This window comes from Molothrus ater, chromosome Z (assembly GCF_012460135.2).
Source record: "Molothrus ater isolate BHLD 08-10-18 breed brown headed cowbird chromosome Z, BPBGC_Mater_1.1, whole genome shotgun sequence".
NCBI classification, from domain to species: Eukaryota; Metazoa; Chordata; class Aves; order Passeriformes; family Icteridae; genus Molothrus; species Molothrus ater.
This window is the reverse complement of record NC_050511.2, coordinates 13806549-13826331: the sequence shown is the minus strand read 5'-3', so window position 1 is coordinate 13826331 and position 19783 is coordinate 13806549. Positions and strand designations below refer to the sequence as shown.

At 40.4% G+C, this 19783-nt stretch overlaps 1 protein-coding gene across 1 annotated transcript in view; it reads left to right on the top strand.

Moving 5' to 3' along the window:
* The first annotated feature begins 1143 nt into the window (after positions 1–1143).
* OXCT1 (3-oxoacid CoA-transferase 1) overlaps positions 1144–19783 on the top strand; it is an 84666-nt gene continuing 66026 nt past the window's right edge. Inside the window, exons 1-4 of the mRNA XM_036402566.2 lie at positions 1144–1354; positions 4820–4928; positions 6252–6342; positions 17904–18039. Coding sequence (XP_036258459.1) covers positions 1283–1354; positions 4820–4928; positions 6252–6342; positions 17904–18039 — 408 coding nt within the window. The 5' untranslated portion in view covers positions 1144–1282. The remainder of the gene's footprint in view (positions 1355–4819; positions 4929–6251; positions 6343–17903; positions 18040–19783) is intronic.

The following is a 19783-nucleotide window of genomic DNA, read 5'->3' as shown; positions in this document are numbered from 1 at the left end:
AACTGTAAGTACAGGAACCAGCAATTTTCAAAATGCTTATAAGAGAGTGGCAGGCCACAGGCCAGCAGCAGCAAGGGGGGACCAGTGTTCTGAATAAAATGGGTGGGTTCTGCAGGAACATTTTGTAGACCAGCAGCACACTCTGAAGACCTTGTTTTCCTTGTAGCTTATCCTTCCGCATGTTGATTACCACAATGGCAAATTACAGTGACGCTGGCAGCTGCATTGGAAACTGCCTGGAAACAAGACAAGGGTCAGCATGACCTGCCAGAAGTGTGACCTCCTGTCATATGCGTGAGGAGAATTTCTGTTTTCCTGCCTCTAAACAGCTTCTCACATTTTTTTCTGTGAATCCTTCTCTTGCATTGGACATCTTTAGGGCATGCACTGATCATTAGGGGTATTTTTAGGAAGTGTAAATAATAGCAGAGGCATATTTTGAACTTTCCTTCCAGCAGCAGCAAAAGGGCCAGCAGTTCACATCATGTGGCTGCTGCTTCAACAAGTATACATCTATTCTAGTAACATTTTCCCACCCAAATATAGCGTCCCGGGGTCTGTGAGACAGTGTGCTTTTTGGAGTCTGGGTCACCCTGACACTATGCCCAGGAAACTTAACCATTTAGACTCTGCCCTTTGCTTAAGTCTTGTGCTGCTAGTCCTTGGTCACACCACACAGAAATTTAATCCACCTTAACTTTATGGGGGAAACGGCTGAGATGGCACATCTGAGTTGTCCATCTGTAGTAATCGTGGAAAGGAAAACAGGAAAAGGAAAAGAAAACCAGGAAAAGCTCTTGTTTGCTGAAATGATTGTAGCATTGTAAGACTGGTGTGCCGCTGGTTGATAGAGTTTGCCCACTTGTGTTTTGCGCGGGTTCTGATGGTTTATATGAACAAACTCGCTGACGATGGAGCGGAGGTATCAGTGGAGCTACAGGAGTGTGGGCTGCTCCCTCCCGTGGGACAGCGCCCGGGTCGGGCTGCCTGTGTTCGGCCGGCGCGGGACGGCTGGACAGCTCTCCCGGGTCCCGCCGGAGCCGGCGGCAGAGGGGACAACGGAGGCACCCAACCCTCCGGCCCCCCTCGCTCGGCGGCCCCGCCTCGGGCGCACCGACGTCAGCACACGTCAGGGCCGAGCCCCTCGCCCTCCCTCCGCCGCGGGTTCCGCTGTCCCGCCGCTCCTGCTCCCCGCGTCCCGCCTTGGGCTCCCGCAGCCGCCGCCCCAGCCCGGCCCGGCTCCCGACCCCGCTCCGCTCCCCGACAGCCGCGCAGCGTGAAGATGGCGGCGTTCAAATTCCTCCTGCCGCCCCTCGGCCGCCGCATCCTCCTCCCCGCCGCACGCAGGGCTGAGGTAAGGGCGAGGGGCGGCGGGGAAGGCGGGTCCGAGCCCCTCCGCCTCGCCCTGCCCGCCGGGTGACTTTGGCGGGCAACGCGCTCGCAGCCGCCCGCGCCGGGGACGGCGTGTGTGGCGGGGATAGCCGAGCCGCGGGTGGGCGGCCGCCCTGCGGCCCCGGGGAGGCGCTTCCCGCCCCGCGGGGGAGAGAGGGCTTTGTTCGTGAGGGGCTTGTCCCGCGGCAGCCCCCGCGGGCGGCGGGAGCAGGCGGGAGGGCAGAGTGCGGCCCCGCCGCAGGCCCGGGCCCGGCGGCGGGTGGGGATGCGGTGACCTTGAGACGCTGGCAAGGAGAGTTGGCTTTTTAAGGGTTTTTTGGTCTTGTTTCTATATTTAATTTATTATTATTAATTCAGATCCCCATAATTTCAAAAGGCAGCACAGTTACAGTGTGTTGCTGTGTATTGCCATGTTGCTCTCACCGCCTCCCCTCCCGGAGGTGGGCAGCAGATGCGCACAGCTCGCTGGCAGCCCCGCCATCTACTGCTGTCCAGAAACGTGTGCTGTGCAGCCATGCTGCTCCCTTCCTATGGGAAGCTTCTGCCAAGTCTCGCAGATTTAATGGTTTCCAACGCACATGTAACCATAGCAAACCATATTTTTTTGTTTTTTCAGCCAGAACTGTCTCTGTGGCCTTTCTTAATTTATTTTATTTGAAAAAGCTCACCTTCTCATGTGTTTACTACTCCTGATATCCTAATGGACAAATCTTAGCATTTTCAGGTTTTGTTTTACTATGTCATATTTTTGCTTTTCCAGATAATTAAAATCTGATTATTCTAGGAAGGAGCTCATCAGTCCCCATGTTACTTCCATAAACCTGCCAGAATTGCTGCCAGTTCCTGAGGTTTTAGCTTGCTGCCTCGGTGTGCTGGAAGCATAGGTGATCGCTGGTGCCTCAAGTCCCTGAAAGCCCATTGCTCTCAAACACCGGGTGGGTAGGAAAGGGATGAGGAGAGGACCATATTTAGGATAGAAGAGCAGATACACTCATTGGAGACATCCCACCTGCGAATGCACACTTGTGTAATGTACGCTTCTCTGTTCACCACTGTGGCACACAGTCGGGAAGATTAAAGAAAAGGTGCCACGTGGCCTCTGAACTACTTTCCTATGCGTGGGTACAGGGACACAGCAGAGGTCTGGCTTCCCTCCAGCCCTGGCCCTCAAGCCCTCTTGCAGCCCTGTTGGACTGGAATTCCTAAAGCTGCCAGCTCTTCTTATTCCTCTGGACCTGCTCTGACAGGTCCCTGTTGTTCCTGTTCAGAGGACCCTAGAGCTGGATGCAGTGCTCCAGGTGGGTCTCAGCAGAGCAGAGCAGAGGGGCAGAATCCCCTCCCTCCCTTGCTGCCTGCAGGGCTCTGGATGCAGCCCAGGACACGTTTGGCTCTCTGGGCTGTGAGTGCCATGGCTGGGCCATGTGCAGCCTCTCACCCACTAGCAGCACCAATTAGTCAATGAGTTCCTCTCCCAGTCTGTACTCAGGCCTGGGGTTTCCCTGATGCAGGTACAACACCAGCATCTGGCTTTTCCAGGTCCCTCTGGATGGCATCATATCCCTCAGGGTTATCAGCTGCGCTGGTTAGCTTGGTTTGCAAAACTGGCCGAGTGTGTAGTTGATCTCTCTTTGTCTTTGATGAAGATATTAAGCAGTCTTGGTCCCAGCATGAACCCCTGAGGAACACCATGTGTCACCAATATCCATCTGAGCCTTTGGCCACTCCCCTCTGGATGTGGCCATCCACCCAATTCCTCATCCCCCAAATCCATGCAATCGCATCCATCTGTCTCTAAATTAGAGACAAGGATGATGTGGGGGACTGTGTCAAAGGCTTTACAGAAGTGCAGATGAATCCATAGCCCTTTCCTTGTCCACTGATGTGGTCACTCCATCACAGAAGGTAACTAGTATGATTAGGCAGGACTTGCCCTCAGTGAAACTGTGCTGGCTGTGCTGAATCATGTCCCTGTCCTCCTGTGCCTTAGCACAGCTTCCAGGAGGATCTGTGCCATGGCCCTCCCAGGCACAGAGGTGAGGTTGACAGGTTGGTAGTTCCTGGTGTCCTCTTTTTTTATCCTTTTTAAAGGTGGGCACAATGTTTCCCTCAGTTCCTTAAAGGACTGCACCTGACGCTGTGACTTTTCAAGTACCGTGGATCAGTGGAGAAACATTCATGGTTTAATTTGGCATGCAGAAGGCTCTTGCAGTTTTTCTCACATGACATTGTTTCTTATGACCCACATACTGATTTTTTTATTGAGCCCATCAAAGCAGAGGAACATCAGGGTCTCCACTGGGAAGGAGGTAAGCTTCCATTCAGATGGGTTTTCTTAATATTCAGTATAAATTCTTGCAGCTTTAATTATAAAAAGAGAACAGCTTGTGTAATATTGAAACTGAGCCAAAATTTGTTGCCCTTGTTATAACTGTAGGTAACTCTTAAGGTAAGGACTCTTCAGGGAAGAACTGGACTATTGTCTTCAAAGTGTTGAGATTACCTTGTTTATTTATTAATTTTTCTCTCTCTTTCACAATATATTTTTTTCACTCCTGCTATCAAGCTAGAATTTGAAACACCAGTAGGTACTACTTTAGCTTCCAGATTTTCTGAATTTATTGAGACTGTTTCAACATAGTGACTTAGGTATCAGTTTTTCTTCTGGTTCCTGAAAAAATACTTGAGTAGTATTAATGCATGGTATTAGTGGTAAATATTAAAGAAAAAAAAAGGTAACTGTGGTCTTAGTACATAACAGTACATACATGCATATGATGACTAATGTGAAATGGCTTTGCCCTGTGAGGTCCAGGTTTGGGGGTGGGATTTATGTTGATTTCCCTCTTCACCTCCATATTTCATGCATTTCTTGGAGTCTCCTTGATTGTGGACTTATTCAACAACATGAGGATCTCTAAGACCACATTAGAAAGTTCTAAGACTGCACAAGGAAACTGGGGGAAGGTTCACTCTGTGGAAGGGTGTCCCTGCTTAGCATACTGCTGGTACAGTGCTGTCCTTCCTATTGTTCTGTGGCTTCCACTCAAATTTTGTGGTGGTTTTGTCTTTCTTTCAGCAGTTTCTGATTATGTTTAGTGTCTGGATGCCTTTGAAGCTAATGTAGCACTATATAGGTTTAAGGAGTCTGTGGATGGCTCCAACTTGTGCTGAGGAATTGCATTTGTAAATCTGTTCTCAGAAAGGCACAATTTGTCAGTAATTCAGGATGGAATTCTCTTGTTTTTGACACCTGCACTTCCCTTCCTTCTCACCCCTGCTCTCCCTTCCCCCCCCCTACTCTGCCTTAGTATTTACAGCAGCAATATCTTTTTGTATCTATTTCCCCCTTATCTAGACAGAGACATGGTCTTCATTACAAAGCTAATGCCTTTTGTTCATTCACTTGTTTCTTTTATTGTTGTTGCAGATCTGTGGGTGCTATTTTTCTACCAGCTGTCATCGCAACACCAAATTTTACACTGATCCTGTTGAAGCTGTAAAAGATATACCCAATGGGGCAACTATACTTGTTGGTGGTAAATATTTAAGTTCTTTATGGTTGCAAGCATCTTATGTTAATGAGATACTTTTTACTCATTTACCTTGTTTCTTTTACTATTAACTAATTTGAGAATCCATGGAATTGCATAATTTTTTAAACAAGTGGTTTCCTACTCTGCTCATGAAGGGCATACTCCTTCAGTGAGAAAATCCAGGTTGTGTCATAGGGAAGGAGAAAAAACCTCAGAAAAACAGGGTTTTTTTCTGACTAGCAAAAACCAAAAACTGGACTCTATTTGGTTGAATCCAGAAAATGACCTTGGGAATTTTCAGGATAGCATTATCATTGCATATGGTTTGATTGTTTTATGTTTGCACTCTGTATCCTTTGTCTGCACAGTCTCTGGGTCTCTGTGACCTTCAACAAACTGCCTAACCTGTTTTTGTGTTAGGAAGTGAAGATAATACTTATCTATGTTACACTTAATGCTTATGTGTGGCATTTCCAGAAGAGTCAAGAAGTTGCATCATACTAACTTTCACTGTGACTTGATCTTTTATATATTGTCGATGCTTTCCACAATTTCATGCTGTTCCATCTGCATTTTAAAACAAAGTGATTTAACTATTTCTTAAGTTGTTTTGATATTGCAGAAGGAATGAATGTAAGATTGTAAAACACTTCAATGGAGATATATAATGAGGCAAAATTCCTTCTGCAGGAATTATGTTTGTTTTTGTTGTTGCTAATTCATGAAGGAAGGCAGATTTAAGGCCAAGATAGGTTGGCCTTGAAGATCTCAGGGGTCTTTTAGAACCTAATTGATTCTGTGATTCTGTGAAAAGGTAGTGCTTGTAGTGTGACATGGTATTTCATTTTAGAGGTGCTGGAGTCTCTCATAATAGGTGGGAATGTGAGGTTCTTGTGCCTTGGTGGAGATCTAGATTTTTGCGATTCCAGGCAGATATCCTCCCAAGGGTGTTCAGACTCCTAGACTTTTTTCACCTAATTACACAGGCTAAGCGTTGGGATGTGCAGCAAAGATAGGAAGGTTGAATGGGTAGAAAGAGAAGGAGGAATAATGGGTACTGGGTTGAGGACATACATACGGAGAGCCATGGCCCTGGAGCGCTTCCCTGAAAGCCCACTCTGATGGGTAAAGAGCTTTCTCCAAACTGGGAAGTGTCTTCTGAGTGGGAGATTCCAGTACTAGAGGGCAAGTCTTCTGCAAGTGTTGATTTATTTAGTTGACTAAAGAGCTTCTCAGAAAAGATTTTTAATTCCCATACTTCTGAACATTCTGTGTTCTTTCAAACACTTGTCACATAATCAATTATTTTTTTTTTATTTTGTGTAGGTTTTGGATTGTGTGGGATTCCTGAAAACCTCATTGGGGGTTTACTGAAGACTGGGGTAAAGGGAATAACAGCAGTCAGTAACAATGCAGGGTAGGTATTCATATGTCTGTGGTTTAATAAGTACAGACTAAAAATTCCAATTATGTGAAAAGGCTGATATATATTAAAAACATCTTTCTTTTCACCATCATAATTTTATATTAACCAGACAGCTTGGTTTGAAAGTGTTATTTTTGGAAGGAGCCCAGGAAGCTCAGTACTATGTGTATACTTGACTTTGTCAAGGACCAATTGTCATGGTGTAGAGTTGCAGTTATGTTACTATAAATATTTTTTTTATTTAAATTTTTGTATATTTAACTGGTTGACTGTAACTGGAAAGTCTTGAGAGGCTTTAAGTATCAGTGATTTTGTGTGTATTTTTTTTTGTGAAGTTCCAAATAGGTATATATTTTTTAAACTCAGTTTGGTGCTTTCTGACCCTCTTACTGTATTTGTTATTTTAAAAAAGATTCCAAGCAACACAAAACCAGCAGAGAATATCTATGATGAATGAATGGAGAGTCTCTTTAATGAGTCTTCAGATTTTTGATTTATTTTTTTAAATGCTTGCCCCTTAAGAAATTCATGTGGGGTTGAAATTGAGAATACTTCTTTCTTGTATAATTTCTCATCTTCTCATTCAGGCTAATTTTTACACAAACTGTTCATTATAGTTATATAATAAGCTCCACAATACCTAATACCTTATACCTCCACAATATAGTTATATATAAGCTCCACAATACCTAATGATCCCCATATAGAGAAATAACTACAACCACTTCTGTTGAAGTGCATTGATGAAAATATAAATTAAATTAAATAAAAATATTAATATGTAAAACATTAATTGCACATTTATTGGATAGCAGATTTTTTTTTTGGTATTTGGTACATACACAGTCAAGCTTAAGCTCCTTAGAATCTTGTGGGAAACAATTTCTGCTGGATGATAAAAGAAAAAAAGAAAGAAAAGAAAGAAAAGAAAGAAAAGAAAGAAAAGAAAGAGAAAGAAAGAAAGAAAGAAAGAAAAGAAAAGAAAGAAAGAAAAGAAAAGAAAGAAAGAAAGAAAGAAAGAAAGAAAGAAAGAAAGAAAGAAAGAAAGAAAGAAAGAAAGAAAGAAAGAAAGAAAGAAAGAAAGAAAGAAAGAAAGAAAGAAAGAAAGAAAGAAAGAAAGAAAGAAAGAAAGAAAGAAAGAAAGAAAGAAAGAAAGACAATTTTGTGTGGAAAGGTCAAGCTCTAGAGTAGAGATCATTAACTTTCCTCATAGTCTTATTTTTGAATAACACACATATATTTGCAGATAGAGAGGTTGAACAGATGTTCCTGAAGGGGAGGTGAAAGTCTGAATATGAGAAAAAGATGAGAAAAAGTAGAAAGAGGAGCACTGTGCGTGCAATAGGATGAAAAGGAAGACATTTTGTATTGCATTCTGAATATAATTGCTGATATTATAGGTTAGAATTAATTTATGTTGAAATAATATTAACTTTCCTGAAAGTTCTTTGGATTTTGAGGTGGAAGTGATTTCTGAAAAAATTTCCACTGGCTGCTGGCAAGAAAGCAAAATTTAATTCCTGTTCTCTTGAAACTAGTTTTGTATAACATTCATGAAAGCCTGGAGAGTTCCTTACAGAGCAGTGTAACAGTTTGAAAATTGTTACAAGGGCATCTAGAGTTTTTTCTTAAAGTCTAGTTGGTAAAAATACAAGTTTTACTCTTCTGTTGGACAGTATAATTTACTTTGAAATTTAATTAATAATAAAATAACTGTTTAGTCTATCTTTGTATTTACTGTATTCCTACTGTGTGGAATTTAGCCTGCTAAAGTATGGTAGTGTTTGGGAACCAGGTTAAAACATAGCTGTTGTCAGAAATGAAGTCAGAATTCTCATAACAGCAATTGATACAATTTCTAATCTTCTAATTAGCCAGTAAAAAAGCATGCTTTTCTAATATCATGCATCTTCTTAGCATCTTCTAATACCATGTCCAAAAGTTTAGTGGTATTATCTATTATCAAATATTGGAACACCAATAAATGCTTTTACAAATGAAGGAGCACAGCAGTCATATACCCTACAGCAGTCGTATTCAAAGGGTCAATTGTTCCTGTAATGTTGAGGTATCAGGCACTTTGTGGAATGAGTAATTTGCCACTTTCAAATTGCCATGTGGTTTAGTGTGCTTTTCTTTGGTGACCTTGTGTTGCAGTTGATGCCTGGCTGTGTTTCAGTTTCTTGACTGCAGCTGCTTTCTTTTCTCCAGCTCTTCCAGCCAATAGGAGGTAATTGGTTGTGGTAAGGTTTTCTTGTCCTGCAGGGGTTAGCAGGCAGCTTGTAATTGGATCAGGGAAGGAGCCAAGTGCACGGGGACAGACAGCCTGTTCTGGAGAGCAGTGCAGCTGCATGGATTAAGTCACATGCCTTTCAATATGTGAGAACCATGGAATGTTACAGAGCTGTCTGTTTATAACTAAAATAGCAGCAGTAGAGACAGCGATTCGCTTACAGCTAAGGGAAAGCGGTAATTAGAAAGTCCTGAGGTGTTCTTGCCAACTTTCCTAGCTGGAAACAAGGTTCAGCAGAGCCTAGAAATGCTTGGCAATATCTGGAAACAACATTAAAGGAGTAGGATGTTCACAAGTTCACATACTACTTACTGTTCTGTACTGCAGTGTAATTGGGAGGAGATTCCTCCTGCAAAAACTTGTTCAAATCATGTAATTGCTGGCAAGTGAAGTCCTGTTTTTGGCCTCTTTAAAGCTTTTCAATGACAGGTTGTACAATAGTGTGATGGGGTGCTTGGCTTTCTGTCTGCTGCTGCACATGATGCCCGTGCTCATGCTGTGTGCTGGCCATCGAAACAGCACCTTTAAGAGCAGTTACTCTTTTGCCAAGCCAAACAAGGCAAAGTGTTTGAAAGTGAAGCAGTTCAAATATCCAGTACCTCTGGTATTTACACAACTTGCTGCAGGGGAAACTGAAGCTTGTGAACCCAGGGCAATAGTGCAAGATAACTGTGACAGATAGGTGTGCTTCTAAAATACATCCTCTCACACCTTCTCCTATAACTTGTTTTCTTTATGTTGTTCATACTGTAAATACTTCATTTACACTGTGTTTTTGTAAGCCCTTTAAATTGAGTGTGTTCTGTCTCAGTAGGCTACCAAAATCCATTTTATTACAGATTTTCTTCATTCTTGTTTTAATTTGATTCATCCTACATTTGCCAGTATTAAAATAAATAAAAATATTTTAAAATAGTAAATAAATGAAAGTAAATGAATGGATAAATAAATAAATTTTAAAAATCTCATTTTAAACATTGATTCAGTAAATTCCCAACATAGCTGTGATTAGTATACCTTACCTTTTTGGTTGTTTTTCTCATCTCCATGTAACTTCTTGGTATCTTTTTGCATTCTGATTGGAAGTTGCTTGGAACCTGGGACTTGGATGTTTTGGCTCAGCCAAAATTAGGCTCAGCTTTGGCTCAGCTAAGACTTTCTAATGCAGGCTACCTGTTGTTTCAGGCCCTGTGTTGCAACAAAAACTATAAACATAGCCAAATATTTTAAATGAAAGTTAAAAAAATGGGCATGAAATTATTATTTTTAATTAATTGTGCTTAATAAAATGGATAAATAATTTTTGCTATAATCACATACTAAAATCAGCATTGTATCCACCACCTGAATAGGCTGAATTTTGCAGATTGAAAATGAAGTCCATTATTTGTGATAACTGTGTGTGTGGTCTGATTGTTTTATCAAATTTTGGTTTTGTCTGTTTTTGAGACTTAAAAATGCATCCTTTTTGAATGCAGTAGTTTTGAATAAAAGGTTTTCACTTACACTAAAAATAGAGATGTCACAGTTAAGATCATAATTGCTTATCACCTGGGCGATCATCTGAAAGGGGATTGACAGCATCTGTCAGATTACCACTGGTGCAGATTGTGTTCTTATAAGGCATTATCAGCTTTTTGAACTTTTGGTCTCTGTATTCTTTTTGAAGGTCTTTTAATGTTACAATGTTAGGCATTAGGAAGGAAAAGATGACTTTGAGATAAGCATTTGCACTTTTGAGCATGGTGCCTGAGTGCCATTACTTAGCTCTGTTAAGCACAATACTCTTGTTTTCCTAATGGGTTGGGCTATTTGTGGTTCCCAAATCCTCAAAAGACAGTGTCTGTGGGATCAGATGCAGTGGTAAACTTACTGTACCCCATATTCTAAAGCACAAAATGTATCTTTATATTCTTTGCAATTAAATAATTTGGATTTAAGACAGGCTTGATAAATGTTCTGTAAAGTAAAGTTTAAGGTTATCTCATTTTTCAGTTGTTGCTTTGAACAGTACATTTCTGTTAAAACCAGAATGTGTCTGTCATCTTTGCTGTGGATTCCCTGGTTTTTCTTACATGTAACGCATGTGGCTTAATTCCACTGTTACTGTTACTAAAATATCTATCTATATGTATGTATGTCTGTCTGTCTTAATATTACTTACACTTATTAAAAACATATTCAAATGTAAATGTATATAAAAAAATACCATCATGTGGAAATTGCATTTTAAATTCACAGAAGGTTGTGAAGTGTTTTCCATATAGTATTAAATATTGAGTGGTTTTAGTGGGACAAATTAGATAATCTCTTGCTTCAGAAAGTTAAAAGGTAACTGAAAATGTCTGAGGAACAGGAAAGGAGGCTTGTATGTACACAGAGATGGGATCAAGGTGATGCTCAGAGTGTCTTACAGTGTGTGTGTCATTTTTGTATATTTATAAGAAATTCTTCAAATATCCCAAATTAGATATATTTTCAGAAATGAAAAAGAAGGCCACCTGTGATTCTTACTTCTCTTGGTAGAGAGAGAAGAGTGGAATTATGTAAAATCCTGCACATGGCAAATTGCCAAAATCAGGAGACTATATATTTTCAGTGAATTTGATTATTTGATTTTTTTTAATTGTCTGCATTCTTTAAAAAGAATCTAATCAGATGCTTTATTACAGCTGTTAAATTGCTGACACTGTTTGAACTGCAAATCCCTGAAAATCTGCCTTAAGTCATCTAGCTAATTTTAGTGTGGAGGTGATCTACGATTTTGGCAGGGCAGATTGTTCTAACTTTGTACTACTTGGAACTATTGAGAAATCAGCTGTGGAGATAGCTTTCTGGTTTTGATGACAAATGAGAAAAAGAATAGATTAGCACTCAGCGTGCTTGAGGAATTGGTTGTAGAAATGACAATGAAAGTTAAACCTATCTTTTGGCTAGGTGACTTTTGAAGTACGATGCCTTCATGATGAAATTTAAATATTTATCAGATTAATTCTATATGATATACCTTCTCTGTGAAGGAAAAATATGGTACATTTTAGACATTTTGAATAGGGTTGTTCGACTTGTTATTATAAAACACAGTACACCATTTCATACCAGAAAGGAATGTAGAGAGGGGAGACTGCTGCTGGTGTAACCATGCAATCTACGGGATTTCTCCTCTGGAGAAATTATCTCTGCCTTGTATGGACTTGGCCTATATGCCTGCACCCATCACTGTCACAGCAGAAGAGCATCATTTTTGGAGGAGGATGGTGGAGGAACAATACTGCTATTTTGCTGTGAGACTCAAAAGGAAGTTATGAGAGCAGAGAGGACAGAGTTCCCATGAGAATACTTCAGTAGCAGAAGGACAAGGGTCCAATGCGGACACTGCAGAGAAGGAGTAGAGGAAGAGTAAGGCTCAGGAATGCCAGTTTGCACACAGGACTTTGTGATTTTCTACAACCCTGGCCTCCCTCCCTCCTTCCCTCCCTCCTTCCCTCCCTCCTTCTCATAGGCTCCTGAGCAAGACTGCCATAGCATATGGCAGCGCCCATACTTCTCTCTTCCACCTCTCTTTTCAGTCTACAGAGAGCTTCTTTTTTCTTTCTTCAGAGAGCTTCATCCTCTCTTTTTTGCTTTCCATTTAGCAATTTGCAATCAGACATATGGGAAAATATCCTAGGAAAACAAGGTTGCTGAAGACAGTGTGAAGATATTTGGCTAAAGTCAAGAAACAACAAGGCAAATAAGCCTTATATCTCTGAATATTTACCTTTCTGTGAGCTGAATCTGTTTTTCTCTGTCTGTTTGTTAACTCCTATTTCTCACCTTGTTCTCCTCATTCTTGGTACCCTTTGGGAAGTGAGGGATGGAGAAGGAGAAACACAGTATCATCTAAGCCGGCTCTTTAGTGGCCTTACAGATGGGGAAATTATGGTGGGACATAGTGTCATTGTTATAAGCCAGCTGTAAGATTGGGGAAGATGAGCTATAAAGAACTGTTACATGATTATCTGCATTAATTTTGCCCTGGGTGTGCCTGCACTTTTGTTCAGTGTCTTCCAGCAAATACCATGTAGTATACATTTATTAATTTTCTGCACAAAGGCTGTTAAGGATCTTTCTGGTGCAGCCAGGATTATACTTTATTTTTGTGGACCTAAGAATGTGTGTCCCTAAGAATGCGAGTGGTACCTCTGTCCACATAACTTTCTTGTTGGTAAAGTTACATGCTATAGTCAGACACCCCTGTAAGCCTGAAAGTAGTCTCTGCTACTAAGAAATGCCACGCAGGCAGTGATTGATGCATTCCTTTTAGTTGGGAAGCATATCTGGTCTTCCTTAGGAATTGTGGATCTGTCAGAAGGCATAATTGCATGTAACTTGGAGCAAATCCTTTTGAAGACTGAAAAGGTGAAGTTGAAAATAAAGTCAGCCTCTCATCTTCTACATGGAGAATGTCAGAGGAAATTGGTTCCTTTCCTCACCCCTAGCCTATTGCCAAGAAAATTTCTAGCTCTAGAACAGGTCCGTCTGTTATCAAGTTTCATGCTTCATTATGTAACACTTGGAGCTGATGAATACCTAAAAAGCCTGTCTGTCTATCTCCAGAAGCTGACTGGTATCTTTACATAAAATGTTTTCCTGCAGTAGAACCAGCCATTTATGTGCATTTTTTGGCAGCAACACCTAGTTGCAGAAACTTTGGTTTCTGCCTGAGGTGGAGCCTTGCCACAGGATTCTTATTGCATGCTTTTCCTTCTCAATGTGTAGTTTTCAGGGGTGGTGTAGTTTTACCTTCCTATCTTTCCAGTCACCAAATTACGAGAGGAGGAAGATCAGGGGGTGCATCATGTTAGTTCCTTGATCAACACATTTTAATTCTCCAAAACTCGATGTATTCATTTTAATATTTCATAACTAACAATTTCTGGTCATGTGTAATCTCCCAGGAATATCAGCTTCTGAAGAATCTTTGAACAATTAGTAGAGGAAGCTATCTCTTTAAGAAATCTAGAAGGAGACCCTCATTCTAATTGATGCTGCTTTCCATCCAGTAAAGGCAGCTGGTCTGTTCTGACCACACCCACATGTTTTAGAAACAAATAAATATCTTTACAAAGGCAGAGAGAGGGGAGAGTTGTAATTGTCTTGTGATGTTTCCTTTTACACAACCCCCCCAACAATAAGCCATTGTATGTTTTGTGCCAGAGTGTGTGACATTCCAAGTAGCCATTTTTTTTCTGCTTAAGAATGCAAATTTTTATTTCCTGCTTCATCAGGCTGTGTAGGCCTTGTTGGTGCGTGAGGCTTTTTATCAGTTTGGAAACTTAGGTAATGTCTTCTTCCTGTGATGCTGTAGAATGTGTTATGCTTGAGGCACCAAAGAAGAAGGGCTGAGAGCAGCAGATTATTATTTATCTGCAGTGAAATACCGACATGTTGCCTTTGACTACTTCCAGTACACTGGAGATGTGTGGGCTAGATCTGTCTGGGAGTCATATTTGGTGAATTTTTTAAATTAGAAAAGGCAGACATAGCTTTTTTCAGGAAGTTTCTGTAGGTCTGAGAGGGACAAAACAACTGGAATGAACGTGTTGCTAGACAATCAGAGCTCCTTAATTTTCTTGTCTATATCAATAATTTGGGGTAACTTGGGTCACTGATATCCTTAATGAATGCCTTGTTCTCTTTTCCTATATGCATTTCATGTATTCGATTGATTCGCTTTTCATCTTAATACAGAATGGGCAAACTTCTAGAAATCCAAACATATCTGAAGGTGAAAGAATGCATTCAGTGTCTAGCACTAATGTGTACTTTCCCTTTTCTGACTGCACTCATAACAACTATGTCAACTTCTACCACACCTTCTTCCTTCCTATCTAGGGCAGCATATTTTTATTGCATTTGCCTTTGTTTTCATTTGTAAAGGACTGAATCCGGCTTGTGAAATAGGTGTATGGGGTATATTCTTTTCATGCACTCAGTAAAGATTCTTTTTTTTTTTCTTTCTATGGTTGCTGTTTGATAGGTGGAGTGTAGCCTGCAAGGCAAATTTTTATAAGGTAACATTTTGAGGGTAAACATAATTAAAGCTGAAAAGTTCAAAAGGCTCTTTGCTTAAAACTACATGATCAAGAAAGCAGCAAAAGACAGTAAGGGCGAACTAATAACTATTGCCATAGAACTGTTATATTGAAAGAAGTATCCATAAACCAGAGGATTTTTGAAAGTTGTAATCTTGGATAGAGATGTCACATGAAAATCAAAGGGAAAATAAGAGTGAGAACAGTGTTTTCTGTGTGAAATGTGTGTTTCTTGGGACATTGACATGTAAGAGAAAAACATAGGAAACATGAAATATGCTGAAGTCTTCAAAATGGGTTTTTGAAGGGACATGAAAACTGATGCATATGAAGGCAAAAGGGTTATTTTAGCTGGAAACCTAAATACAGATTGCATCCTCAAAAGAGATGGATGGCAGTGTATTTTCTTTCAAGAAATGTACATCTAAAAAACCCTATATGAGTAATGGCAACAGGATTTTGTGCTGTTGCTCTGAAGATTAAGTGCATGTGGGAGTTGAAGTAATTTTGTGTTACCAGGCAGGCAGAACCTCCTGGTGCATGACTTCTGAAAGGGGAAATTCCTGTTCTCATTGTGCTAAGGAAATATGATCTTGTTGTATGCTCAATAACAGATCCTCACAGCAATTTTGTTTTTGAACAAATTTGCTACATTTGAGAAGAGTAAGAAAGAGTGATTTAAGAGGTGAAGAGCAACTTGGCATGAGTGTGACAGGATAACCTTTGTAAAACTTTCTGTTTAATTTCTTCATAACTACAGAGTTTCATTTGATAGAAGATACCTCACAGTAGTAGATCAGGAAATCAAGTGTATCCACATGGAATCCTGCAAGATGATATGCAAAATCCTATTAAGGACAATATGCTTCAGTAGCTGCTTCTGAGAATGTAGGAGCAAGGATTATGGATCTTAGTGAAATGAAGGAGAAATTTCTTTAACCATTACAAATCTGCTCCTGGTCCTCTCTTGCCATCCTTTCTTACACCAATGCACATAGTATTTCATTGTCTTCATGCAGAATTTGTTTTTTCTATTTGGTAACTTCCAAGTTTTGTAATGAAAAGAGCAGTGTTAACCACCTGTATGATACACAGAGATTGCAAACTCTGGCTTGCAAGCAGTTCAGGAAGCTTCCTCTTGTTCTTGCACTAGAAAGCACTGTACAGTTTTGTTTCAATTCTGCACTTTTGCCACACAGTGCCATAATTACACCAACCTGTTTAACTGCCATCAGGTGTTGACTGGTCTTTTACATTTGTTTACTACCTTTTACAATGAGATGTAAGGGTTAGATAGTTTTCATGTGAGAGGACTTGTCCTTCTTTGAATTATTCTATACAGGAAATTCTGGCTTTTAAATTTTTTATTCGTTTTTGTAATCTCTTTTGCCCACAAGACTCCTCTTTCCTCTCTATTCTTGGCTCTTCTAGTTTCAAGCTGGAGGATTTTTTTCTTGTGGTGGGTTAGAAACACGGGTTGTTTCTAGGCAACGCACATTTTAGTCCCGAGGCTTTGGCACCAGAACATTTTGGAAGTTGCATCATGGTTAGATTTTTAACTTTTTTTTAATCGGTCAGAGTTGGAGAGTGGAGCAAGCCTTTATAATACATCGCGTTTTTTTGTATCTAGAGAACATAGAATAAATTCAGAGAACCAGGTCAGAGAAGCTTGTTTCACTTCCTCTCATCCAGTTTCTAAAGTGCTTGAGTATGCACTGAAGTGGGCCACCTCCTAAAATAGTCCTAACCTTAAAATAGTGTTCATGATGCATGCAGTTGCGAAGGCACTGGGGCTGCATGTCTGTCCATGCAGCTCTCTGAGTATTGTGGGAGAGGAAGAGCTGGTGCTGGTCCTGCTCGCTCAGCCCCTCTCCCTTCACCTGCAGCACTGGTGCTGCAGTGCTGTGCTATGGGTGGCAAGCATTTCCACTTTTATATTTGAAAATGAATACTGCATAATAGTAAAGTTTTTTAATCTGGTCTTAGTTTGGAGCTCTTCTTCTGGAAGGGTGTTTTCAACAGTATTCATATATTGTAAGCACATGTGTGTTAATAACAAAGTGCTGAATGATTGATAACTTAAAAGATTATTTTAATATTTTTCTGTATTTCTTATCCTGAAATGTCAAGCCATTGTGTGGATAATTAAGTCATACTGAATTGAGCCAGTTCAGGGCAGATATACATCATTTTTTGTGAAGTAATTCTGCATCATGGCATCTTTTTTGTAGAGGGACTGGAAGGTCTGAGTTCTCTGCTTATATCATTCAGAGACCAACATAAATGTGGAGGAGCTTCACACATGTACCAGTCAGCTGCCATCTTGCATAATGGGCTGGAAAAGTGAAAAAACCCTGTCTTTATAATATCATTTATGTTTATTTCCATATTTATATGTTAACCTTGTATTTCCTTGAACTGAAGTAGCATTTTTTACAGAGAAACCCTGATTGCAAGAACTCCTGAAAAATGTCTCTAATCCAGAAGTATGCAGTATAGCATACAAACATAATGAAGGATATCAGAATTTTGGAAGCATTGGCACAAGAAAAATGTTGTATAGCATCTCTGGCATTCAATTTCAGTTGACATAGACAAGAAGATCTTGTTTGTAGTGCCAAAATCCTTTGTTGGAGTAGGTGGTTATTTAGTAAGAGATTTAATTATTTATTATTATAAGAAAATTTAAGTACAAAAATTCTCTTACCTCATATAATAACTAGCATTAGAAATATCAATGCGCCTTTCTCCTTGGGCTGCTAAGCAATCAGTTCTCTTTTTCCCAGTGAGCAGAAGTGTAAACAAAAATATGTCTTTATTCACTCAAAGCCATGTCTGACTTTTTAGTAATTTGGTAAGGCTTTTTAAAGGAGCGGATATGTAAAATAACACCACTTGTCAAGCTGGTATTTTTCAGCTGCTAACATGTGAAATTACTTTAACTGGAACTTTTTGGGTGTATTCTGTGCCTTGGAAGACATGAGGTCTGGAAACTGAAATATTAAATTTTAATTGTAGCTGATGCTTTACCCTCTAAAGGCTGGAATTTGTTTTTTGTCTTCAATTTGTTATGTGTGGGGGAGATAGCTCTGTCCTTTTTTGTTAAGTCATTACAGCTTATCAAGTGTTTTTTTTTACAATAAAACTGTTTTGTCTGGTTTTTTTTTTCATTTTCTACACAGTGTTGACAATTTTGGACTTGGTCTTCTGCTTCAGACAAAGCAGATAAAACGCATGGTGTCATCATATGTTGGAGAGAACGCTGAATTTGAACGCCAATATTTATCTGGTGAGCTTGAAGTTGAGCTTACACCACAGGTAAGGAGTGTCTCTCGGAGAGTGGGTTCTTTTAATTTAAAATATTGAGTAGAATAATGCCTAAGTGCTCTTATAAAATTCTTTTGCAATCGAAATGTTTTGCTTGTGTGCAGAAGACGCTTGCCATCTGTGGTAGGCTGACCCTGACTGGATTCCAGGTGCTCACCAAAGCCTCACTCTCAACTCCCCTCAGCTGGACAGGGAGGAGAAAATATAACAAAAGACTCATGGACTGAGATAAGTAAAGAGAGAGATGCCAGGTGCTCACCAATGCCTCACTCTCAACTCCCGTCAGCTGGACAGGTGTCATAACAAAAGACTCATGGGTTGAGATAAATAAAGAGAGAGATCACTCACCAATTATGATCTTGGGAACGATAGACTCATCCTGGGGAACTTAATTTAGTTTATATCAGTCAAATCAGAGTGGGCTAAGAGAAGTAAAACCAAATCTTAACACTGCCTTCCCCTACATACACTTTACCCCAACCCTACCTTCTTCCTGTTCCAATGTGGATTCCCTGCGGAGTCACAAGTCCTGCCAACAAAACTGCTCCAGCGTGAGCTCCTTTTTCCTTGGAGCCACAGGTCCTGCTGGGAGCCTGCTCCAGCCTGGGCTTCCCATGGGGTCACAACCTTCTTTCAGGCATTTACCTGCTCGGGTGTGGGATTCTTCAGGGGCTGCAGGTGGATTTTGTGGCCCACCATGGGCTGTACGGGCACAGCTGTCTCACCATGGTCTTGCCACGGGCTGCAGGGGAATTCTCTTTTCTGGCACCTGGAGCACCTCCTGACCCTCTTTCTTCAGTCACCTTGATGCCTCCAGAGCTGTTCCTCTCAAACATTCTCACTCCTCTCTGCCCTGGATGCAGAGGGAGTGCACACTTATATCTGTACAAGAGGGTCTCCTTCTTCAATATGCTGTCCCAGAGGCACTACCACTGTTGCTGATGGGCTTAGTCTTGGAACCAGCTGGCACTGGTTCTGTGGACACTGGAGGAAACTTCTGGCATATTCTCACAGAAACCACTCCTCTAGCTACCACAACCTTGCAAAGCCAATATACCACCTTAGGGTCATGCATCTGCTAAGAACCGACTGTATGTTATTTGTGTGAATTCCTTTAATGGAATCAATTATTAATAGATTATATTCATATGAAGCTTTAAAATATATATATAAATATGTATAAATATATACACTCACATATGGAGATGAAAAAAAAAGGCATAAAATACGCTCAGTACTGTGGCCCCATATAAAGGGAAGGAAGTCAAGAAGCTGCTCTGTTCCCATCTTGGTGGCAGGTTTGGGGGATGTTGCGTGTGCAATGCCTGCCATCTAGTGGGCAGGAATCAAATTCGGAGATTTCATTCATTGTGAGATAAAACCCTTTTTAGCTTGTTCATTAACTCTTAGCAAAATTATTCTTTGTATACTGTTATAAGCAAATTTAAAACTTTACTTTTTAGCACTATATTTTCAATTATTTTAGCACTGCCAAGCTACCCAAATAGCATGAATGCAATGAGATCCTAAAATCATTGATATCAGTTATGTTCTATCGAGATCAGCTTCTGTGAAGTTGGTGTTCTAACTTCAAAGACTACAGCATGTTAGTGTGTGGCATTTTCAGAGCTGACACATAAAATTTGGGCTTTAAACATCTATTTATATAAATGTCTGAGAAAAACAACTGTGTTAAGTTTTCGTTAAGATTGGTATCTTGAGCTCCATCTCTTGT